The sequence below is a fragment of the Penicillium cosmopolitanum genome, assembly GCF_028827165.1.
Source record: "Penicillium cosmopolitanum strain IBT 29677 chromosome Unknown utg000008l:1.0-4398992.0:1.0-4402845.0, whole genome shotgun sequence".
Lineage (NCBI taxonomy): Eukaryota > Fungi > Ascomycota > Eurotiomycetes > Eurotiales > Aspergillaceae > Penicillium > Penicillium cosmopolitanum.
In genome coordinates, this window is record NW_026622678.1 from 437550 (window position 1) to 460972 (window position 23423).

General features: G+C 49.4%; 9 protein-coding genes across 9 annotated transcripts; 3 read left to right on the forward strand and 6 right to left on the reverse strand.

Moving 5' to 3' along the window:
* Nucleotides 1-289: 289 nt before the first annotated feature.
* Nucleotides 290-1007, reverse strand: N7509_006702 (Mg-dependent acid phosphatase; the record flags this gene model as incomplete). Its single annotated transcript, XM_056631339.1, has 2 exons — nucleotides 290-743; nucleotides 814-1007. The coding sequence occupies 2 exons, from the start codon at nucleotides 1005-1007 to the stop codon at nucleotides 290-292; spliced, it is 648 nt and encodes a 215-aa protein (XP_056486890.1).
* Nucleotides 1008-2224: 1217 nt separating this feature from the next.
* Nucleotides 2225-3274, reverse strand: N7509_006703 (uncharacterized protein; the record flags this gene model as incomplete). The annotated part of the gene is made up of 1 exon (XM_056631340.1): nucleotides 2225-3274. One exon carries the CDS (start codon nucleotides 3272-3274, stop codon nucleotides 2225-2227), a length of 1050 nt encoding a protein of 349 aa, XP_056486891.1.
* A 1755-nt stretch (nucleotides 3275-5029) lies between these two features.
* Nucleotides 5030-5737, forward strand: N7509_006704 (uncharacterized protein; the record flags this gene model as incomplete). The annotated part of the gene is made up of 2 exons (XM_056631341.1): nucleotides 5030-5042; nucleotides 5100-5737. The coding sequence occupies 2 exons, from the start codon at nucleotides 5030-5032 to the stop codon at nucleotides 5735-5737; spliced, it is 651 nt and encodes a 216-aa protein (XP_056486892.1).
* Nucleotides 5738-5995: 258 nt separating this feature from the next.
* Nucleotides 5996-7735, reverse strand: N7509_006705 (uncharacterized protein; the record flags this gene model as incomplete). The annotated part of the gene is made up of 1 exon (XM_056631342.1): nucleotides 5996-7735. One exon carries the CDS (start codon nucleotides 7733-7735, stop codon nucleotides 5996-5998), a length of 1740 nt encoding a protein of 579 aa, XP_056486893.1.
* Nucleotides 7736-8479: 744 nt separating this feature from the next.
* On the reverse strand, nucleotides 8480-13466 carry N7509_006706 (uncharacterized protein; the record flags this gene model as incomplete). Its single annotated transcript, XM_056631343.1, has 10 exons — nucleotides 8480-9431; nucleotides 9492-9951; nucleotides 10002-10099; nucleotides 10149-10300; nucleotides 10354-10929; nucleotides 10977-11665; nucleotides 11717-11898; nucleotides 11964-12978; nucleotides 13034-13180; nucleotides 13232-13466. 10 exons carry the CDS (start codon nucleotides 13464-13466, stop codon nucleotides 8480-8482), a joined length of 4506 nt encoding a protein of 1501 aa, XP_056486894.1.
* Nucleotides 13467-14081: 615 nt separating this feature from the next.
* On the reverse strand, nucleotides 14082-15671 carry N7509_006707 (putative UDP-galactose transporter; the record flags this gene model as incomplete). Its single annotated transcript, XM_056631344.1, has 4 exons — nucleotides 14082-14381; nucleotides 14441-15415; nucleotides 15492-15521; nucleotides 15603-15671. The coding sequence occupies 4 exons, from the start codon at nucleotides 15669-15671 to the stop codon at nucleotides 14082-14084; spliced, it is 1374 nt and encodes a 457-aa protein (XP_056486895.1).
* A 2161-nt stretch (nucleotides 15672-17832) lies between these two features.
* N7509_006708 (uncharacterized protein) lies at nucleotides 17833-18201 on the forward strand (the record flags this gene model as incomplete). Its single annotated transcript, XM_056631345.1, has 1 exon — nucleotides 17833-18201. The coding sequence occupies one exon, from the start codon at nucleotides 17833-17835 to the stop codon at nucleotides 18199-18201; it is 369 nt and encodes a 122-aa protein (XP_056486896.1).
* A 611-nt stretch (nucleotides 18202-18812) lies between these two features.
* N7509_006709 (uncharacterized protein) lies at nucleotides 18813-21072 on the reverse strand (the record flags this gene model as incomplete). Its single annotated transcript, XM_056631346.1, has 2 exons — nucleotides 18813-20872; nucleotides 20904-21072. The coding sequence occupies 2 exons, from the start codon at nucleotides 21070-21072 to the stop codon at nucleotides 18813-18815; spliced, it is 2229 nt and encodes a 742-aa protein (XP_056486897.1).
* A 1209-nt stretch (nucleotides 21073-22281) lies between these two features.
* Nucleotides 22282-22791, forward strand: N7509_006710 (uncharacterized protein; the record flags this gene model as incomplete). Its single annotated transcript, XM_056631347.1, has 1 exon — nucleotides 22282-22791. The coding sequence occupies one exon, from the start codon at nucleotides 22282-22284 to the stop codon at nucleotides 22789-22791; it is 510 nt and encodes a 169-aa protein (XP_056486898.1).
* Between the last annotated feature and the right edge of the window lie 632 nt (nucleotides 22792-23423).

A 23423-nucleotide genomic window follows, 5' to 3' on the forward strand; every position in this document is an offset into this window, starting at 1 on the left:
TCTTCAACTTCTCTTCTTCTTTTCAGCTTGGCTGGATCCGAGACCATTCAATCCCAGATTTTGTTTCTCATCATCCACTTGACTTCCAATTTATCACTCGCACGCCGGCGACCATTAAATAATCCCTAGGAATAAGCTCTCTAACTTTTAACTTAGGTCCATATGTACTTCCGACCGGGTATCTCAACTAGCTTTCAAATCTATATATAATCATCAACAATTACCATGCATAAAGTCATCCAACATAACTTGAACTTGAAGATCCCAAGATATACAGCTGGAGAGATCCTCAGTTAGGGAGTTCCCCATCCGCATTCTTCTTGATACCATTTCTCTTCCTCCAAGCCCAAACCCCCCGATCAACCACATCAAGCTTCATCCCATCCCTCACCAGAAAAAACGTAACCCCGAGCTCCGTCTCAACATTCCGATTCCGCGCCTCATCATCGAAGAAAAGCATATCCTCATAAGCCACCCCACTAGTCTGCTGAATACGCGAGAAATGCTGCGTCTTGTTGGCCGGGAAGATCTGGATAAAATCAAAGTATTCCAGCGCGCGACTCGTTTTCGTATTCGCCGCTGGGTTGTCGGAGAACGAAGGGATGATGTGTAGTGCTTTCAGCATGTCGCGCGCTAGATCGGGGTCTTGGGTTCGAGAGGCGACGGCCAGAGGGATCGCGCGGCTCTTACAGGCCTGAATAATGGAGGATACGGCTGGATAGAATGCGAAGGCTTCGCCCCATCTGTGAAACGAGGGTTCGAGTTAGATCGGATCAAAGAGGGGAGCGGTAGGAGGGAGGGATTGGACAATACCGATCCACAACGCGTGAATTGTTGTCGCGGGGCTTGACGGGCCCGCTAACGTGTGTGTCGACCCAGAAGGGCCAGAGGGTATAATCCAAATCGAAGGCGATCAGCTTGGGGAGGGGCAGGCCATCGGTGAAAGTTGCGGGGGTCACGGAGGAGTCCTCGAGGGAGTGGGTGTTTTGGCGTTTGGCGCGGAGCATGGTAGGGTAAACGAGTGGAAGTCTGGGATGGTATAGTAGCGATTGTGGCGATGGTGGTAGGTAAGTGAGTGAGTAGATGAAAGTTGAAGGAATGGAATGGTGGGAAGGGCAAGTTCAAATTCACGCAGGATGAGAGAGACTCGGAGTCGGAGAGGACTCCACCGCGGGGAAATGCTTCTCCACTACCAACTCCAGTTATACTTAGACGTACAGCAATACTATAATCTTGACATACAACGCTACCTCTGACTCCTGATATCCCCAAATAATCAATCATTCTAGCTCGCGTACCATAGAGCCTAGTGCATCTATCTCTGCTTGGTTTCCTAGGGTAGGAAGTTCGCGGGATGGAAGACAATATCCTTCTGTGTCTTGACGATGTTGGTATCCTGGTCGGTTTTCAATTTCATTACCACCATGTTTGGTCTCGGGTTCCATTTTTGTTCCTTGTGAGCTTCCCATTCCCTTCCTAACCATTAACCATCCAGAGCCATATCGAAACCAGTATCAAGGGCGGTCCTAACCCCACTCCGAGACAAGCCCCGATCTCAACCGTTTGCTTTGAGCATTTGCAAGTATTAGTACTTGTGGATGCCAGATCAGATTGATTGTTTTCAGCGATGAGTTTATTGTGGGTTCAATTAACTGAGGCATGGAAATAATCGCCGCCTTCCACACAAAATTCGACAAATTGGCTCGGCAAATCTCTTTCGCTCCACTCCCGTTTCCACAGGTGAAAACACCGAAGCTATTATAGGGACCAGCGAACAAATTTGACCAGCTGCTAGGGATCTCTTCTCGGATAGTAGAATGATTAATCATAGGGTACAGAGTAATAGTTGCCTACTAACTCGTTTCCTAGTAGGATCTACTAGTACATTGCGCCTTTCGTACCTGTATGGCAAATATGTGGACAATCTTCAGCAGGCCAGTCTTGGCTCACACACGCTCCACGGTAGGCAATATTATATCTCGCACTATAACAAAGCTTGTTGTTAAGGCAAGTTTCGCCTATCGCGCAGCAGACTTTACTGCCCGGGCATTGTTGGTAGTTGTAAGGATCCACACTACCGGTAGCTTGAAATAGTAGATTTCAAAGGGAGGGCGAGCTTATATGGGTTGTATTGTCGATAGGGGGGGTAATCATAGGCAGAGTTGCGTTAAATCTCGTTTATACTCGGCTGTGCATTAAAAATTCGACTTCGCTCAATTTCATCCTATTTGCGACCATCTCCCATCTCAAGGATCCTCCGACTATCACTCAATTCTGCCACTGTCATATCTCCCGAAAGCTCAGCAACATGCCTATTCTCCTTCTTCATGGAGACTGCTCCGGCCTCCGTGGGAGGATGCTCCACCGACGGCTTTTTTGATTCTTCCACTCCGCCGTCAACACCGCTATATCCACTCTTTGGCCGTTGTTGTGACTGTGACTCTGGTTCGAAATCTCCAGAAGCCAAAGCACCGCGTCGGCCTACCCGACGCGAGAGATAGATTACAGCCCCAATAAGTCCTACTCCGATCACAGAGCCCACAGTAACGCCGGCAATTTCGCCTCCGCTGAGCGACGACTTAGAAGAGGTATCTGTGGTCGGAGCAGATGAACCCGTCGGATTGCTCGTACTAGCACTCGTACTGGACGGTGTCTTCGTCGCTGTAGAAGAGCTCTCGGGGTCACTCGTGACTGTCAGAGGAACCTTGAGTTGGTCCCAACTTGCCTTGCCGGGCCACCCATCAGCATCTTTATCGCTATATCCCAGCTTTTCCTGCCAGCATTGATAGGACTGCCGGTCAATATCAGACCACTGTGGTCCCGGTCCCTCGCGGTATTTCCCACAATTTTCTGCGAGGAGTCTTTTCCCCATGGCTGTGATCACAGGACTGTTGGGTGATAACTTGAACCAATCGTTTCCTGGAAATGGCGTGAGCTCACCACCACTGCTGCTGTTTGCCCCCCTTAAATCAATGACCGCGAACCCATAGATTGGAACCGTCGAATTGCTCGCGAGGCTATCTTCGGATGTGTCGATAATATCGCCTGTACAGTTCGATGAGCCATAGAGAAAGAGGCGGACGAGACTGCCCTTTGCGTCGAATTTGTAAATCTTGTTTTTGGCTTGCTCGATCGTTTTGCAACGCTGCGCACTGGTACCGTTCTCGACGGTGGCGATATCGGTGGCATTTCTCCACACAAAGGTCCAGGCCAAGCTTAGCGGGAAGGAGGAGAGCACGAACAGCGCTGCGAAAATAGTCGTGAGACGGGTCATTTTTGTCGTGAAGTAGGAAGCAGCCCTAAAGAAAGATGAGATGGGCTTTTTTTTAGGAGAACAGTGTCAAAAAACAGCAAATAAAGGGGTTCTAGTCCCAAATTCGACGAAGCTGAGAAAGTCGCACGCTCAAAACCCGCGCGTCATTGGATACGACATCCACCAGGCGATCGAGAGCGACCTCGGTCATGTCTTAAATACATGGTGAATTTATTTATTACTAAATCGCCCACATGCCCGCATGTTCTCGCATTCCTAAATTTGAAAGCTGAGGTGATCGGCGAATTATCAGTTTCTCATACGTTGGGGCTCGGCAGAATACGAGCCCCAAGCAGAGCGACCCCTCTTGGCATGTCGATAAGTAACATCGGTTATCCAAAGATGGTCATATCCCTAGCCCTTGCTAAGGCTACTGATGGAAGCCTTCCGCCAGGCCTTATTAGGAATAAGATTCTCGGAGGCGGAGTACTATATGGCTCTTCTTATCCTACACGGAAGTACTCACTTGTCATTTAAGTCGTTATGTGCAACAAATGATGAGAGATAATGTTATTCCGACAGACGAAATGTTTCAACGCGAGGCAAGATGACTCTTGTTTGATTCTGAAGACCAATGGAGCCACACAGTGGCCGACAATCTTGAGTGGTTGACTAAATTCCGAGGAGAACAAAGCACCAAGGGCCCTCTTTAGACTCCGGGCACAGTAATACACAATGCATACGAATACTATCATAATAAAAAGTAAAGTTGCACCGACTTTAAGCTCGTCTTCAATAAATTTACGTCTATCTGCTCAAGCCTTGGAAACGCCATCCATTGATTGCGTCGACAACGGGTGCCCTACTAGCAACGAGGCCATCAAAATATATCAGAACATGTAGAACTGACATATGTCAATGTACAAAGAAGCAAGTTATCAGGCCAAAACGGGGCTTCTCAAAGGGCCAAAGGGGAAAATTATCTATACTCCTATGTGTATTCTAGGTGGTCTATAATAATTAACTCTGTCTATAAGAGGATATCATGTGATGCTAAATTATCATTAGCCACAGCCTAGTATATATACTCATGCCGGGAATCAATATCAGCATCTGGCTACTTCCTTCATCAATTGGGCTTGTGGCGCAGCGGTAGCGCGTGTGATTCCAGTCCACAAGGTCATCCGTTCAAATCGGGTCAGGCTCATTTTTTTTCTGCTTCCTAGAAGGTAATCAAGGTACATGGGAGGCGGTCGAGATGGGCAAATTATTTTGATTGGTCAGATTTAGAATAGCAGGCTAGGCTCTGTTTGGATTGCTGGCAGATACTAGTATTCATTTCGAAAGACAGGAATAGTTTCAATATACACGTTATACTCTCACAGTTTTGTCCTTGGAAGAGAAAAGTAGTATATACCTAGGTATGTATATATAATCAATGCATACTATTAGGTACCTAGGGAGTAAGTAGTATTCTATATAGAGTACTCGATTAGACTTGCTTTGGTGCAACCTCAGCAGTAGTAGTAGTAGTAGTAGTAGTAGTAGTAGTTGTAGTAGTAGTAACTAGTAGTTGTAATCGCACTTTCCACTTCCACTTCCACAGCCCGTACCTTCCTCAATCACACACTATTGTCTCTTCATCTCCTTCTCTCCTCTCTCTCTCTCTCACACACACACACACACACACGCACACACACACACACACCACACGTCACTGACTTGAACTTACAGAACCCTCCCATTAAAGACAGCCATACAATTTGATCCCGCACCATGGATACTAAAGGTACTCCTAAAATCTCTCCCTCCCCAAACATGACGTCGCCAGTCTGACAGACCACAGAAGACATCGAAATTGATGACCAAGGCTCTATCACCACTACGCTTGAACGTGATTCCCCACTTCCGGAGGACTTTTACTCACTGTCTCGGGATGCGAAACTGATCCACATTTATCAGCTGCACGCACTCCAGAAAGTTCAATGTGAATCGTTGAAAATCAGAAAGACACACCTCGTGGCACAAGAACGTGGACTCCGACCCACCGTCCTGTCCCTGAATTACGGCATACAGCACCTTGCATCTTCAATTGCCCAGGCTGGGGCCCTCCAGGAATACAACCATCACTCTCGTCGCTACAAAGAGCTCTCACCTATCGTTTCCCAATTTCAACATGATTCAGATGACCTTCTCGTCAGGGTAGATGCCTTGCGTTCTGAAGTTCTGACTGTCAATGAGCTTCTCCGCCGACTGCCTGATGTGGAAAACTGCCAAACCTTCATGTCAATTTCGGTCCAATATTCCCGTCTCCTGGATGATGTCTCACAGCAGGCTAGTGAATGTCAGGATCTGGTATCTCAGTGCCAACCAATTTTATCTCACTTGATGCCTGCCATTCCGGGCGATCTGCGGGCTGCATGGGCCAAGTTGAAAAAGGTTCTTGAAGGAAGGTTTGGAAAAGATGATGTTGAGAATTATTGATGGATGTCTGGTCAATATCGGATTGTTGTGCCATTTAAAGTTACCTAGCTCGCGGTGCCATAGTGTTGCTCAATTCTCCCCATACATACCCCCTCCACTCCTATTCAAAGAACATGAATCTGGAAATTTACCGACTATGGCTCTCCGTTCATTTACTCTAATAAATACTAAATAATGCGTTCAAGCAAATGTAATTTAATAAGATTCAAGTATAGCTTCTAAATTGAACACTGAGCATGACCGCTCCCGAGGTTCAAATCATCTACCGGCATATTTCGCAGTACATAGTATCGGTCCAACCATCGATTTCTCACGGCATGTTCCAGCATGCCGCACTTGATCACCATCTTGCGAGGTCTTATCTCCCCACCAAATCCGGCCATCGCCATTTGTCTTCCAATCGTCGACAAGATCCGCAAGAGTCTGCAGGTGGCCCAACGCGGCAGGCTGACAGCCCTTCGGTCTCCTAAGGGCCAGAAAGGTCGCCACAGTGGCCACAATAATGGATAATATGGCATAAATGATCAACCGCGAGTAGACCATATCAAATTGGAAACCATTTTTCAACGAGAGACTGGTCAGGTTTTCAACAGAAGTATAAGCGATGGATTCAAAGCTCCTGGAGTCTTCAAAGCTCTTGGAATCTTCAACAACAACAGATGGAATCAGGCTTTGGCCAATTATCCAATGCATCAGAGCCTTTGATATGAACAGAAACACGTTTTCCCAACTTAATACAGCTGCGCGAAACGGATTCGTGACCAACTGTGTTCCAGGAGCGTTTTTTGTTTCATCCCGATGAGCCTGTCGCCATATCCCTTCATCTCTAGACAAATTGACTAGTAGTTCCAGACAGTGCAGTGCAATAGTCTGAACACCCTGGATAAGACAGACAAAGAGGACACAAAGGACGGCCTCAGTGCCGTAAGAGAAGATTGCCGAGTTGGGCTTATGGTCATTGGCGTAAGGGGAAAATGACAATGTCACATAGTTCCGAGAGCAGGCCAAGCTACTCTGATCCCATTTGAATCCGAGCTTCCAGCATAAAGCTTCGGATGCTTGGCCAGCAGCACTAGCGTTACCGATAGACTTGGAAAGAGCAGCGATAGTGATTGGCCACGCAATGGCTAGAAGTGCGAGAGACCAAAGCAAAACAAGAATGTATCGCACCAGGTTCTTTCCACGGAGCATATTTCCTTGCTTTTCCAAAGGATATGTCTCTTGGCTTTGCATTTTTCGCTGGTGCACTGATAGCATACATCTCCCGGGACGGTGAGAAATGTCACCTTTCTGGATCGCTGCCAATGCGGTATTGAGAGGATTGGCACTCCATGTTGGAATCAACCTTTTGCTGGATACAAAACACCACGTAGCGACAACAGCCTGGCCAGCCAGACCTATACCTAGAGCGACTAAAGCCGTAGCGTTGACCAAAACTGGGTCCTTGGAAGATTCCTGCTGTTCGTACGCAGACGATAGAACGGCTTCGTCGGACAAAAAAAGAACGGATGTGGACGCATATGACAGGATCAGGCAGCTCAGTGCTACTAGGTTGATGTACCAGCTGTTCGGCCCAAATACTCTGGCGCTGGTGAAAAGGCGAACGTTGGTGTTGAACTCCAGACGTCTTTCGCGATACAATGCCCAGCGCAACGAGACAGAATGCATAAACATCATACCATCAGTACAGAGTGCCAAGATAACGTTGATCACCAGTGAGATAACCTCGCGACTCGTATCGGAGATTGAAATTGAAGCGCCAAGCTTTGCCTTATTCGTTATGAGGAGATAAATGCCAGAAATCAAACAAACAAGCGAGAGAATCACACCGACGAATAAAGCGGCAATGCACCCATATCGCGTCGCGCTCGCCTTGTCAAAATCTTGACCCTGTTCTTCTTCATCTTCGTGTGTGGATTGCTCAACAAATGGTTGCTTTTGCTCTTCCGAGGATTCCTCTTCTCCGCTGCGTCTTGCGAGTGATCTGACTCGGGTCATCTCAAGCATTGAATGGCCGACTGAGAGTGTTCTGGTTTTGGCCGGACATGTGCCCAGGAAACACGCCTCATAATGAGCCTTGGAGTGAGCTCAAAGCCCTGGATTTTAGCGCCAGGGGCAGTGCACACCACCCAGAGTGGGGGCCGATGCCACTTCATCTCCACCCCGCGACCTGTTGCACAGGTCAAATATGGGGGCCAAATTTTGTTGCGTCAAATTAGTACTCCTTCTTCAAATGTGAGTGAATGAATGTCAATCCCTGTTCTGCATAATTTACGGCCTTATTAGCACACATGGGCCGATGGGAGCAGAGGGTCAGAGATACGAGACAAGGTCGATGGTATACACTCTCTGTTAGCAATAGCTGGAGGTGGATGGATGATGATGGAATGGAGAGAGTTCTCACCTCGGGTGGACAAACACCGGCCCAGCTGTCCTGTTAGTATCATTTCGTTGTGATGAACGGATTAAGGTCTAGGCTAAGCACTCGGGCTTAGGGCGGAGGTCTTTTGATTTCCTCTTTGTTTCGCTGACAGAGCAAATGAAATTCGAGGACTTTTCAATATCATTCATAGTGGTCATGTAATGATAGCTAAGCATAATGCCTGGAATCCTTACTATATTTAAATACTCTATACATCATAATCATAAATAACCCACATACCGCCATCTCAGCCACTAAACATTATCCTTGAACATAGCGAGGATTCTGAAGATCCGAGACCCCCCTTCAGAACTTGGGTCTCAATAAAAATTGACGATGTTCTTGTACTCCTCGTACAACATCCGATCAATATCCTCCCATCCATTGCTTGAGTTCTCATCGTCTCCATTGCCCGTCAAGCGGACATTGGTAGCTGGTACTGAAAGTATCTCATGGAGTGTATCCATGAGAGGATACTGATCGAGCTTTGGCTGCTCTAGATCTTCATGGGTCATCTCCAAGACTCTTTCCTTCCCCTTCGGTGAGCGAACTGTATTTTGAGGAGAGGTCAACAGTGGTGCAGTAGTAGCAGAACTTTTCAGTGCTGCAGGCGAAGTGAATACTTCCGGGCTGGATTCTGACAGGGTACTGTCCCATCCATCAATAATTTCTTGTTCTGGTGAGGGGCTGGGTGGGGTTTTCCTAGCCTCTGAGCTTCCCATTGCTGGAGATGCAAGTTGAAGAGCAGTGTCCACCTTGCCTGGTACTCCAGAATCCGAAAGAGTTAGAACGGAAGGATCGATAAACATTTGCTCGGTTTCCCTAGGCTGTGATAAGCCCATAATCGGAGGCCTAGGTCGTAAAAGTCTGGAGTCGATAGTATCCAGAAAGGTTGACGGGGATGGCAGATCACTGAGTCCATAATCCCCATAATCACTAGACGGGACCCTGGAAGGACTTTTTGGTCGCTCTTTTTTGGACTTGGGAAGATTGCCTTTGCCGCCTTGCTTGTAGTTGATCTGGGTCTGTTTCGTTTTTTTCTTGCTTGGCAAGCCTGAGGACCAGGTACCCGATTCCGACAGCTGACTGGTCTTTCGTTTGACAGGTTGTTTTGCCTTTAGTGGCATTTTGTCTTTGAGAGTTTTCTTTTCGCCAGTGCTTGCCGGTAAAGTCAATTGGCTGAGACCGTGAGCTTTGAGGTTCGCGGTAGTCTTGCATTTTCCAGGCTTTGGGGGCTTTTCGAGACCATCTCGACAGCAGAAATGTTTGCAACTATGATGTTTAGCATTCATTAATTATTTTCCAGATCTTTATCCTCAGGTGCATGCGTACCTCGTTTTATCCTTGCATTTGTGGTTGCATGCCCAGTTCCCGTTTGCGAGTCGGACAGGCTCATAGTCTTCCTCTTGCGGTCCCATGTCTGCTGTCCATTTCTCATCGTGGTTTCGGGATGAATTTGCAGTATGAGGAGGTGGACTGGGGGTGCAATCAATCGAAATCCACTCAATGTCATCAGTCGGATGACTGGTCGCTTTTTCCACCTGTTTCGGTTTCTTCTCGAATGAACCCGCTTCTAGAAAGTCATCTAGATCTAAGTCATCGCCTTCGAAATCATCCTTTCGGTGACTCGCCTTGGGTTTATGTTGTTTTTGAGAGGTCTCTGGGCGGTCAATCGAGTCTGAATTGCTGGTTTCGGGAAGTCGCGAGGTTTTGGACACGAGGCATTTGTTTTTTGGTCGTGGCAAGAGGGACGGAACTTCCGGCTTGATTTCGGCTTGTCTCGATGTACCCGCTAATGGGAAGTTAAAACCAGACTTAATTCAGCTTGGGAAGATTCAATACCTATATCATCGCACATGGCATGGCTGATAATGAATTGGCCCGGGACATGCAATTCCGCGACGAGATTGGCCTCCAGACCCTCTTGGAGCTTACTCGCACTATGCACTGTTAGTTCCTTGCGCATGTCCCAAATCTTCTCCAACACACCTAATTCTTCTGAAGTCGATGAGTTGACCGTCAGATGTTTCAGTCAAGCAGCAAACGTAGATGTGTCGTCGCTGGAAAAAAGTTGGGATTTTCGTATTCATAAATGCCACTTCCAGCTTGAAACGGATTTTGACACCTTCGGTTGTGACCTCCTGCTCTGCATATTAGCCAACCATAGTGATGCTTGCGTTGATTCCTGACAAACCCTTCCAGTTATCTTCAAGGCGACCCTCAGTTTCGGGAACTCCCTCACCCGCGCCAGCAATTTGGTCCCAAATGGAGGATTCTTACTGAGCGTCATTTCAATCTGATGAGGCTCAGTGAACTCCAGCTCCTCAAGGCTCATTATCCCACTAGCAGCTAGTTTCCTCACGGCAACAACACCGACCTGGTCTATTTGCTTCATTTGAAGCGGAGAGTGATCCCACACCTTGGCACCGAAACTGCGCGCCAGTTCTAGTGAGTTGAGCATTGCTGTTGAGTCCTCGCGTGAAATTTGGCAATCAATAACACAGCGAATCAATCGATTGACATGAGAGAGGACCAGGGATTTCTCCTGCTGGAACGAGAACTTGTGCTTCTGGAACTGTTCGCCACTGGGAAAGTCGATTGCGCCAAGTTCTGCTTGAAGCAGGAGGGAGATCTTGTGGCACGGTTGAGAAACCTCAACCTTGATTGGAAATCGAATACCGGGATCCTTGTTGATTTCCCGATAAAGAGGCTTCTCGCCAGCCTTGACGCGGATTTCATGAAACTCTTCCCCCTGAACAACGACTCCCAGCTTTTTTTCATTAGTAAAACTTCATGCTTATCGGGGGACACACATACAATTTGAGACATTGTCGCTTTTGGGCGCAGAGAGAGAAGAATCTTCATCGTCTCAAAACGTATGTAATATCGAGCCATGGCTTCTCCAAACTGAGTTGAGCGCAGTCCGTCTGTCCCAACTAGTCCACATTCCTGAAGAAGTTTGATATCCTTCTCACAAACCTGACGTAGAAGCTCTTCCTCATCTTCCTCACTTGCCCCTTCTTTAAGCTTGTAGTAGGTCGGGTTCCGACGAAGTCGCACAAAGAGAAAAGTCCCGGCAAGCCATCTCGTTGCCTTCTCAAGATCGGTCACATTTCCCAGTCCAATCTCCGCATTGAGATGCTCGATAAGGTTGAGGTGCAAGCAGCTCTCAAGACTTTCTGAGCCTGCAATCAGTTTCTCGTAGTGATTGACGCGCTCCTTTCGAGTCAAAATGACTGCTGTTGCCTTATCGTCGAATTGAGGTCGCCCGGCACGACCGAGCATTTGCATCATTTCGAGATCGGAGTATTCCTGACAGCCACCCTCTTGCCAGGAAACCGTGTTCTTGATTATCACGAGGTGACACGGCAGGTTAACCCCGACCGCCAAAGTGGAGGTGCAGCATATCACATTAATGTGTCCATCCAAGAAGCCCTTCTCAACGGCGTGTCTATCTCCTGGGCCTAGTCCGGCATGGTGAAATGCCACCCCTGCGCATACGGTTCCTGTGCACCGTCAGAATGAATCAAAAAGGAAGACCGAAGCTCAATCCATACCTTTCAAGTCCTCGTTGTGGACTTCCATATGTCTGGTAGGCCCTTTCCAGAGTCTTGCAGGTGGATGTGCCATTGTCCACAACCGAGCGAGGTCTTTGGCGGTTGCAACGGACGAGTTTCGAGTACAACAGAAAACCATCATTGGTTTCTGGCAAGAATGGGTGCCGATAACATCAGGTAATCTAGAAGGGATGGTTAGTTAGAGATATCAAGTCATTGTCTGGAAGCTCGCTTTTGGATCACTCACTTCGAACCACAAATCTTGTCAAACACGAAATCATTTCCACTCGATTGATACCCGTATACAAATTTCTGCAGCTTGACTGGTCGGAAATCTTCCCCGAAATGCTCTCTATGAGCCGGAACGTGCTGGGTAGTAGCATTTTTCCCAAGCCAGGTCGCAATGTCCTCCGAGTTTGGAACAGTGGCACTCAAGGCAACAAAGCGAACATTCGATCCTATACTCTTCATTCGTGACACGACAGCCTCAAGCGTAGCGCCTCGAGACTCCTTGAGAATGTGGACCTCATCGATTAGAAACAGCTTCACCAGTTGCATCAACCGCATGTGATCTTTCCATTTGCGTGTCATACTATCCCATTTCTCAGGCGTTGTGATTATTATTTGACTGTTTTGAACCCTGCGTAGCTGAGTGTGATCTGTATCACCCGTCAACTCGGCACATTGCAGATTGAGAGCTGAGAATTTGCGATTCCAATCCCGAAACCGCTCTGCGCAAAGCGATTTGGTCGGGGCTTGGTAGACAACTTTGAAACGCTCGTCTTTCAAGATGTTGAGAAGTCTGTAGATAGCCAATTCCATTATCACCGTTTTGCCACTTCCAGTCGGCGCTGATAATACCAAGTTATCGTTGGTGTTGTATACGGTATGAAAGCATTTTGATTGAATGGCATTGAAAAAGGGGAAACTGAAAAGCGACCGGTGTTGCTCGCACAAGTCCGAAACTGGGACTAAAACAATGCCTCGCACCGAGAGGGGAATATTGGAAAAGGGAGACTGTCCTTGATTCTCCGAGCAGTCAATAGGAGCCCTAGTCTTTGGGTAAAATGAAGTTGTTTGTTTCAAGGACGACTGGGTTGACTCGAATTCAGATTCTTCGCGGGAAAGTTCCAGCTGACCTCGTCGTTCAGTCGAATTGTTCTTTCGTTGATGCATCAAAGCCAGCGGGCTGGACGAGGGGCCGAAGCGGTTGTCGGGCTGACTGGATCCCAATCCACTGAGAGGCGCATTCTTGAGTATTGCTGTTGGATATCAGCTTAGCGGTGACTTCGCCCATCTGAAAGTGACAGAACTTACGAGTAAAAAAACGAGAGGTCTGCACCGGAGCAGCCTGATTGCTCAAGCTCGCATTCTTGTAGATCTGCTGAGGGGTGGCTTTCCCGAGAGGAGTCTCTGATGTTATGGTGGGCCCTATACCGGAGTCGGATGCAAGTAACTCGAGGTCTCATGGGTCTTAGCGATATCGAGCGTTTTTATTGGCAGTTGACAGCTTACCAAAGGCATCTAATTGAGAGTCTCCATCACAAGGGCCAATCTCAGGAGTGGTCATGATTGAAGAATTTCGAAGACGAGAGTCGTAGGCCCGTGGTTGATGAGATCCTTCGATCAGCTTCTGATCAATGACCCCAGCCCTATTGTTCCGAGAGGTAGCAGCTGAGCCAGTGTCAATGCGACGCCATTTTGGCGAGGAATGAATTGTGTTTGATCGATAGTATGGATATCTTCGCATGGTTGCAGGTCTGATTCAGGAATCGAATTGGGCGAGTGTTGCGGTGATCCTGGGAGGTGAAGCATGGTAATGACTAGCGGGACTGGAGAGTCACGGGGATTCCGATTTGGGCCACTGTAGGCTTCACCCAGAGTAGGACAATCTTCGTCCGTTTTATCCTCGCACGCGATTACGTTATTGCTTTATTATCTGCTAACCGAATAGATTAGGCTTCACAGGATAGTTAGAAGGGTGGAACAACGACCTCCTCGCCCGAACATGAGATATGCAGAATCTCAATCGCACTAGCTAAAAGATGTCAGCAGCTACTAGTGGTAGTATGTTGAAGAGGGTCTGGGCCAGGTGGACAAAAGAGTAAAATATTGACGGCAAATTCTTTTAACTATCAAAATAACTTTATATGCATACATGACCGAAGCCCCAGAGGCGGGGGGGGGGGGGGGGGCTGATGTAGGAAACACGCTTAAACAAATCTGCCTCTCGGTAGAAGGCGAAATGTCGGGAAATATTATGTGGAATGGCCACAGCCACCGGCTTAATCGTATCTATCAGTCGTCCAAATCATATCACCGTAATCAGGGGAGGGGTGCCCAGTGGAGTCAAGCCGGCTTTCAGCTACTCCTTATCGAAGTAGCTGCTCCCACTCACGTTCCGGCTAGAACTAACACGAGTGTGGTGACTCGGGCTCGGAGAGGTAGGACGGGAGGACGAGAGACCATCCGACAAGAACGGAGTGCTGGGTAGTTTAATCGAAAATTCGTCGGGGGAGTTTGACACGGGTGATCCACTGTCAGCACCGCTATCTTTCTCGTATGCATCAATGCGAATTGGAGGAGGCCGGATGCCTGTGGAGGTATAACACGGGTTCCCATAATAGTGTGTTGCGACCAAAATAGCAGCAGACCCAACAAAAAACTAAAGCTCACATTATCAGTATGGCTTTTCTTGGGAATGATGGGAACGTGGACCCTTACCCTTGCAGTGAGCTCGAAATCAAATAAGTAAATACTTGCAAGAATGCTTAGAACAGTGCTGATGGTGGGGGCCAGCGACTTGGGATCTCTCTGGGAAGAGCTGATGGAAAATGTGGATAGTATACCGCCCAGGGCTTGAACCACGATGGTGGTCCATACGGCCCAGTTGTAGCCTTGGAAAAAGCCACCATTGGAGATGGTATCGCCGTCGCGGAAAACGACACCAATGAAGAGTGCTGGGAACACAGAGTAGATTGTCAGTTGAACATTGCGCACCCACAGCGAAGTGTGGTTTGAGCTGTCCTTGAGAACCTTCTCAAAGTAGATTCCACCGAGGCCGGAAGCTAGCGCGGCACCGATGATCGCGAGCAGACCCAATGTCGGGTTCAAGTGTGGGTCGGCGGTCTGAATATCCTCCTCAATGCCTTCGTATGTCGCAGAACGTTTGTGCATATTACGTGAAATTCCCTTGGCGGCCTTCCATTCTTCAAGTGATCTGGGAAAATGCAAAGACGCGCTTTCATCCTGCAGGGTCATTTGATCTGAATTGGCATCCGGAATCTGAACAAGGGCAACGCCCACGAGAAGCAACAAGAGTAAGCCCCACTTTTGAGGTGCGATACTCCGACGGAGAACCATCAGACCAAAGATCGCAGTCGTAAAGAACTGCAATTGCGAAGTAACCTGGAAACTCGCCGCCTGCATATTGGACAGTGCGATGTATTGTAGCGAACTGGATAAAACGCCGAGACTGGCAGGGATTGCAAGTTTCCAACTGTCGCCCGAAAAGACAGCGCTAGTGAGGGAGAAGAAGAGGGATGTGGCGGGCATCGAGAGGGGCGCGGCCTTGGAGACGTCATAGAGGGCCATTGTGAGAGAAATGGCCAGCTTGACCATCTCGTTCAGAAAAACGGCGGTGGAGGTCAGATATCGCTTCCCACCGGCGGGGGGCATCACTCGAGAATAATGGGCGAGCTGTCATCGTGGGCAAAAGAAACAATCAGTCTTTTGCGCGGGGGGGTATCTTGAGATAAAGCGAAAAGAGACTCACCAAAACAAACCCCGTTGATTGTACCGTGAGCTGCATCAGAGAAAGGGCACGTCAGCAACATGGTTTTGAGGATCGCGATACACATTGCACGCGTCAATGCGGGATCCCTACCAGCAGCCATGGAACATTCTTGGTGATATCTCGCAGCCAAGACGGTTGGCGCTGTGTGCGGTCCCCCATGGTGACTCGAAATTGTGGATTTTGTCGCGATTGCGGGACGAGGTGGGTATCTTCTCCGCAAAGAAACGGAATCGGGGGGGGAAGTAAAAACAATGCGAACAAATGAGATACGGCGAGAGATAGAATGGAAGGGGACGACAAGAAGAAGATGAGTGATCGAGGAAGCAGCAAGAAGTAGGGAGCGACAGAAAAGACCGCAGGCTGGTGCAGCGTCTTAGTTAGACTTTCACACTTCGTCCAGCTAAAGCAGGGGGGCACGCCAACGATCTGCCGCCTAGGGCCTATCCTCAGGGCTTCGGATGACGATCACAGCGGAGCTCCGCGTGGGTCGGGGGGCTGGGGTGACAAGGGAAAGACGGAGGTTGTGGTATGAGGTCACGGCAGGTGGAAGGCCCCTGGAAATAAAGAGTACTCTGGACTCTGTAATAAAGGGCAAAGGAGTGATAGTGATAGTAAGATGTCGAGTAAGATGTAAGATGTAAGATGTAGGGGAAGTGTCCGTTGGAATGGACCTGGACCTCTTGGTACTGTTTGAGGAGCGGTGTGGATCACGGGGTCGCGACTCCCTCTTTGGTCTTTGGTCTTTGGTCTCTTGGGCACGAACATCAACAGTATCAGTCCTTGCTCTTGGGAAAAGCAATGCACCTCTGCCTTGACTCTTCCTGAAACCTGGGGCCGATTTGAGTCGGTCGAGTCGGTTGAGTCTGGGCCTGGGCATCTCCTCTGACGTCAAGCCCCATCCCACGACGATCCACTTCGTCTTGGCCCTTCCTTCTGTTCCAGAGCACATACATACGGAGTGTGGAATGCGAGATGATATAAGGCCACCCCGCCCCGCTGGTCGAATTGCGTGTTGATCCATTCGGCACCGCGCCCGGGACAAGCCACCTTCTGATGGCGTCGGGGCCAAATGCATGTCGACCACGATGCTAGGGCTGTTCGTAGGGGGTCTACGTGGGCTGTGGAACTTGCATCTGCATGCATGGCGCAAATCGTGCAGTCACGAGGTCCGCCGTACTGGAGCCAATACTGCCAGCATATTTCCAATATTTATTAACCAATTATCATTGACATTTTTACAGTGGATCTCTCTCCGTGGATGGCTCAAGATCATAACACTGCTTTCTATTCGATCATGTAGCCCGAGATAGACCAAACTTCTATCACTAATCTGGAGGGCTGCTAAATGGACCATGGGCCCTTCTGAATCCAGATTAGTATGTAATCTCCATAAAACTTTGGATACACTTAATCTACCTCTATAGCGCTGTGAAAGTTTCTAGTCCCTTGTTCCTCTCTAGTCTCCGCCTTCCTCTGGCAGGCTAGCACCTACCTAAGATAGAATAGAGTAGCTGGAAGGCGGAGACTAGAGAGGAACAAGGGACTAGAAACTTTCACAGCGCTATAGAGGTAGATTAAGTGTATCCAAAGTTGTATAGAGATACATATCAAGAAGCTCCTATGTCTGCTGTTGCTAGGAAGCGTGGAAGACCTCCAAGGGGCAAAAAGGCTGCTCTCCCTCCAACCTTTGCCGCACCGGGTGCCTTTGGGGATACCGATCCTCCTAGTGACCCCGAATTGGTCAATATTAGGGATAGCTTATACATATTCCGATATTTGTCCTAACGCGCCGAGGCTCCCCGGCAATGAAGACGTAAAGGACGAATCACTGTCCATATTCGCACCTTTTGATGTTACCAGTACTCCTAGCATGACTCCATGCTCTTCATATAACCCAGCAACCTCCCCTGGGTGGTCCTGTCCCGAAGGGATATCAAGCTCCACCCAGGAATCCTCATTCTCAATCTCCTATGGCAGCGATTGTGATATTTCCCCTTCATACTCTTCATACACCTCTCCTTTCAATCATCCGACTACAGAACAGCCAAACACACATGCCAATCAAGTGTCAGAACTGTTGCAGAATAGCTATTGGCTCCTATCAGATCTAGCTCCAGATTATCAAAATCAGACGCCTCAACCTGAGGAGTACCCCGGGTGGTTCCCAACTATCTCATATTCTGATTCATGCGCAACAGTGACTACGCCGCCGGCAGGTTCCCCAAAAAAGAGTCTTACTCTTTCTCTCTCTCAAATTATCTACACGCAGGGAGCAGATGGAGAATTCCAACTCCTTGATTTGGAGATAAAATATTCTCTAATGGCGCAATTCAACAACAACACCATCATGCTTCTTATTAGCTGGAGAGAAAACAAGCCCGTGGAAAGCCAAATTTACACCATAGCCTCTGTTGATCTCAACATCATTGCTGTCGTTTATATCACAACCCGTCACGCTGATTCAAAGGGGGCATGGGAGCTTCAGAGAGCCAAGGCCCGACAATGGATACGGAGGGAACAAGCAGAAGATCTTGCGAAACAAGTGGCACTTGGTCTTCAGACTCACTACTCGCTCGAAACTCACTTGGAGTGGATGGAGAAGCTCCTGAGTCGAGAGGTCGTGCCAGAATTGATAGAAGGCATGACCAGTGGTTTGTTTGACAACTGGGGCAATACATCATCAGCTTAATTATTCTGGTCTACTTTGTACTTCAGGTTGGGGTGTTTGAAACTTTATCACGGGGAAGAAGTTCAGATCTAATTTTTTTATCGGAATAATGAATGGTGACTTATGAGTAAATCATTTGGACGGAAGGCTCTGTTTTAGGTATTACAGTAGATGGGTTAGTACACTTTCGTGCGGGAACCAAATGCTTAACATTTTCCTCCAGACGAGGGTTCAGCAGATCAGCTATGGCTTACAAGGTTTCTTTCGGTCAATTTTACTGATAAATCAATAATTGAATCAGAATATCAAATATGGATTCTGTTTTTTTCCGCCATGCATCCTTGCCATGGCCGGTCCGACGTGACAAGTATGAGACATGACAGGCACGCGGTTTTCGTAAGACAAATAGTCAGAAGAAGGGGATCTATTTACAAAGAGGGATTGGGGTAGAAAGATGAAAAGAAACGCTGAGAGGCTGAGTAATGCGAGATAGGAAAATGCAAGAGGTAAAGAATAGTCAGGATGTGCAATCCAAATGAGTGCCAGTGTTTATACATCGAGTGAAAGTAGTCGAAAATCGAGAAAATTATTAATAGTGAGTGTGGTCGTGCAAGGTCAAGTGCTGCTTCGGCTTAATGCACAGCAGCAACGTTGCTTCGGTCATGTGTGTTCCAGTCAAAGTCGAAAGACCAGAGAGGGAGGTCGTGCTTGTTTTGGGGGTCGCCGTTGTCAAGCATGATGGCTTCACTGCTGTCGGTGCGGCGACGACTATGACGCTTTTGGTCCTCGGGGATAGCTGGCGGGGGGCCGCGTGGTGGCGGCTTCGGGGATGGGAGAGGCGAGAAGCGGTGGATTGGGAGAGTCGGAGTCAAGGGAGAAGCGCCGCTGGTAGCGGGAGAAGGAAGGCTTTCGGAATACGCCGTACTAAAACGGGGCGAGGCAACCGAATTACCGATTTTCTGCTCAGTATCAGAACTCGAACTCTGCGAGGGCGATCCATCCATTTGAGTAGCACCTTGATCTGTTCGGGCTTGGAAAGGGGGGAATGCCGCACTGAGACGCAGGAACGAAGTGTCCGATCCGACGAAGGAATCACGCGATGGCCCCGAGATTACCGAGCTGCGATCAATCTCCGGGACTGGCGGGGCCCCGTTGTGATTGAAGAGACTTGGGGTAACCTTGCCCTTTCGCAACCGCATTGCTTCCAAAAGATCCTGTTCCTGCCGAGTCACTGCAATGACTCGACTTCTCCGGTTCATCTCCTTCAGCTCATGGGGTGGGCGTAGTCGCTGTTGCGGGAACTGGTCTAAGATGTCCTGCTGAGGAAGAGCAGGGGCACCGCTGGACCGCCGGGATTGGGTCGTTTTCGTCGTCGACTTGCTATTGGCTGACGCTGTTGTATCTCTGCGGCTAGATCTTCTCTGCTTGGGTTGCTGGGTCTGCTGGACTTGTTGCTGGTTGTCTTGCTTCTGTGTTTTCGGATGCGATCCACGGCTGCTAGAGGACTTTTTGTACATATGGGCAGTGGCAGTCTGTGCAGTCGAGGCAGTGTAGATTTCAGCGTCAAACTCGTCATAGGTAGCAACGCTATCCCGATTGCTTTTTCCTTGGTTTGGACGTGAGTCTGTTGGCGTTTCTATGTCCTCCTCTGTCTCATCCTCGGAAGATGACGAAAGACAGAGTACACTGGAATTCTGGAGGTCCTTGTGTTTCAAAGTACTCTTGCTGCTCTTTTTGGTCATAGAGCTCTTGACACTTCGCGAGTTACTCTCCGCAGCCGAGCTGACCTTTCGAGGACGATTGGGTTCTGGCTGAGATGCAGGAGCCAAGTATGAATCCTTGCGGCGGTTGCCAGATGGACTGCGAGTGCGTCTCGTATTTGTGCCCGAATTCGTATTGCGCTGATCTGTATTGCGCTGATCTGTATTGCGCTGATCCGCTTGCAGGTGCTCTCGACTTGCTGTGTAAACACTGGAGCGGCTAAAGAGCGATCGTCGTCCAGCATATCGATCCAGAGCGAGGTCGATCTCACTGGTCCCCACCGTGCGCTCCAGTGGGGGTTCATACCATTCGTAATTCTTGGATTCGGGAATTGATAAGAGATCGGAGCGGTCAGAACGGTCGACGGTTGGCTTGGGAGCCTCATTTTGAAACACCGAGGAACGAGCAGGCAATGCGTCTCCAAATCGTCTCGCGGTTGAATTGCTTCCGGCTTGGTCAACTCTGTTGGACGGCCAATCCGAGATAACGGTGGAAACAGGAGACGGGGAGCTAGTCATACGTTGAGGCGATAGGAGATGAGGGTTGGTGGTGGGTTTGCGGGGCTTAGGGAAAAGAACGGATAGGTCAATGCGTGGGGGCCGGAGCTTTCGCTTTGACTCTTTCGGAGGTGGAGGCTGTTGGAAAGTAACCTGGGGATCTGCCTGCCATTCATTGCGAACTCTAGGTTGAAGGCCCTTTGGGGTTGTGGGTGACGATTTGGACTTCGAGGGATCCTTCTCCTTGGAACTAAAGTAGGAGAAGAGTGTGGACGAGGAACTGGATGGGTGGATCTTCTTCGACGGCTTGGGCATCGGCGGTACGGGATCTTGGGATCGGTATTCTTGACCCAACAGAGGCGAGGAGGCTCGCACACGAAGGTTTTGGGGGGGGGACTTGGATGGTGTCCTCGGATTTTGGGAAAGCAGCAAAGCTTGTGTGTTGTTTGCGGGATCTCGAGGTACTGTCGGGCGTCCGCAAGCTTTGTCTTCGGGACTTGGGCTTCTTCTGTTGTGTCGGCTGCAGGCTGTCCCACCCGTTTTGACCATTTGGCAAAGGCAAGTCCGTTCCTAGGATGCGTTGAGCCTTGGAGGTCTTGCGCTCCACGAAACCCGAGTTCTTGTGGTCCTCCATCGCTCCAGGTTGTAAAAGATTCCGGCTCGAGGTTCGAAGTGGAACATGCACTGGGGTGGAATCCCGGTGCGCCATAGGAAGAGTGCGGAGCAAAGAAAAATCAATAGGTCGTCATGGAACTGCGCGCATACACAATCTCGCAATCCCGTCTGTTTTGAGGAGTGAATTCGACTGAGAAGGCCTCGTGGACCCGGCGTTTTTCTTAAGTTGGTTTTCCACCGCTTGACGGCTTGACAAGGATCTACTCCACAAACAAGAGGGTCAGCAATTACGCAAAGCCCGAACAGAGGATTACCCGCGTGGGCCTCCACCGAAACGTACCGTGGGTAATGAGCGAAATAATAAGAAAACACAGGGAGAATTGATAGTATTGCACGCCCGACGAGGGACTAGGGAGAGAGGGGTGACACGGGGTGGAAAGGAAAGGATAGTCACAGCGACGCAGAACCGGGGGGCGGTTCTTTTTTGTACGAAAAGCGGGCGCGGGCGCAGAGGATCGGAATGGAGGCACGATCGACTGGCACCCCATTTCAAGTTCACACATCAGTACGCTTAATAGGGGCGGCCCACAAGTATCTTCTTTGGAGCCTGCATGGGCCAAAGGGGGGATTGAAATCCTCATGGCCTGTCATAGGCTAGGACCACGAGCGGACATGCTCGCACGGGTGTGTTTCATTTCATCGGGTGGAGCATGACATGGAAGACGGGGCCTTCCATTGGAACGCATCCTTGGTTGCGGTAGGGTAGTGTGGTTCCTAGCCTTCACGCTCCGAGCCCTCCAAGGATTAGCATTGAATCGCGCGCGGCTTGGATCGACGGCTCAACTAGTACTGAGGATAGCGGGCTTTTCGCATGGACGAGAAGAGTATGTATCGACAGGCACCCACTTGGACTGGGTCCCCCGGGGTCCAGTCAAAAGCGCAACTCCGCGGTTGGGTTGCTGGCGTACGGATTTCCATGGAAATGTATATTGGACGGGATGTATGAGGTTTGCCGAGTTTCAATTGCAACTCCTGGAGGATTCAGAAGGAAGTTAGTAGAGAGGATGAAGAGCCGCGGGGCCGCCCCTGGCAGTACCGAAGTAGAACGTGAGTGAACACGTGAATCTGCACGAGGTAGCACAGTATGGTGTTGTATGTACATACATCCTACTCGTACATCCTCATGCTCATGCTCATCTCTACTCCTTAACACTACGGAGTATGGAATATGCTATTCATAGAGCTTGCCGACTCTTTGGACTCATCGACTATAATCCTCCGCACGCCACTATTCGACGCCGCTCAGATCTGGCTTGCACTGGTGACGCCCAACTCCACCCAAGCTTCCACACCCCTTTTCCGCCGCCTGTCTCTATTTAGAACTGGCCTGTCGAAGCGCCTCAGTGGGTTCCAGCCATCGAACCAAAATCACACGTTTATGGAGCTATGGAGCCTCTACCGCGATGGTGCATATACTACTGCCCCATCCATTCTGTCGCTACGGAGTATGTACGGAGTACGGAGTACGGAGTACGACTACTACACACTTGAAATCGATCGACAACCTCGATCGTTTATCGACCCAGTGCCCCGGGGCGCGAGCTCAGATCGGATCGTGCGTAAACCGCCCTACCCTGCCCACTCCAAGCCCTTCAAGGATGGTGCCGTGACAAATACTGTAGGTATGCCCACGCCGCGTCCACAGATGGGCTTCCAGCATCGGGAAATAAGGCAATGATCGCCCCGAACGTGTTGCGTCCCATGCCACGCACATGCAGCCCACCCCGGTTTCCATGGCGGTCTTGTACAGAACTCAAATCCGACTCGAGGGGCGCAGTCCACTGGATTGGATGGCTGAAACACCGCCCACCATGGAACTACCCATGGGACTGGCTCCCACTTTGACAGGTTGACGTGCCTTAGCTTACGGAGTTGTCTCGGGGGCTGGATGTAAACAATGAATGGAGGTAGTTAGTCCATCACAATCACAATTCCAATCTTGATCCCCAATCCCCCGGACCATTGGCGAGGGGAAAGGGGGACGTGTCACAAACCACTACCACCGTGAACCAGGGACTGTTTTCCCCATCGGCCCTAGTTCGTGTGCGACATTGGCCCGAGCAAACCAAGGCGATCGAGGATCATCTGGCCCGGACTCCTCCGTTCTCCTCCGTCCATGACTGTGCCGTGTCTGCAACGACCCACCGGTGACGGAACCAGTGCGGTGACACTCCGGGGCAAGTTGATTTGTACTCGAGATTAAGGGTTCCTTGTCCAGCGTCGAGTCATTGGCTGCGCCTAGATTAGACCACTAACCCCTGCATCCTGCCAAACCATTCCTCTTTTGTCTGGTGTCTGCCGACATGCCGA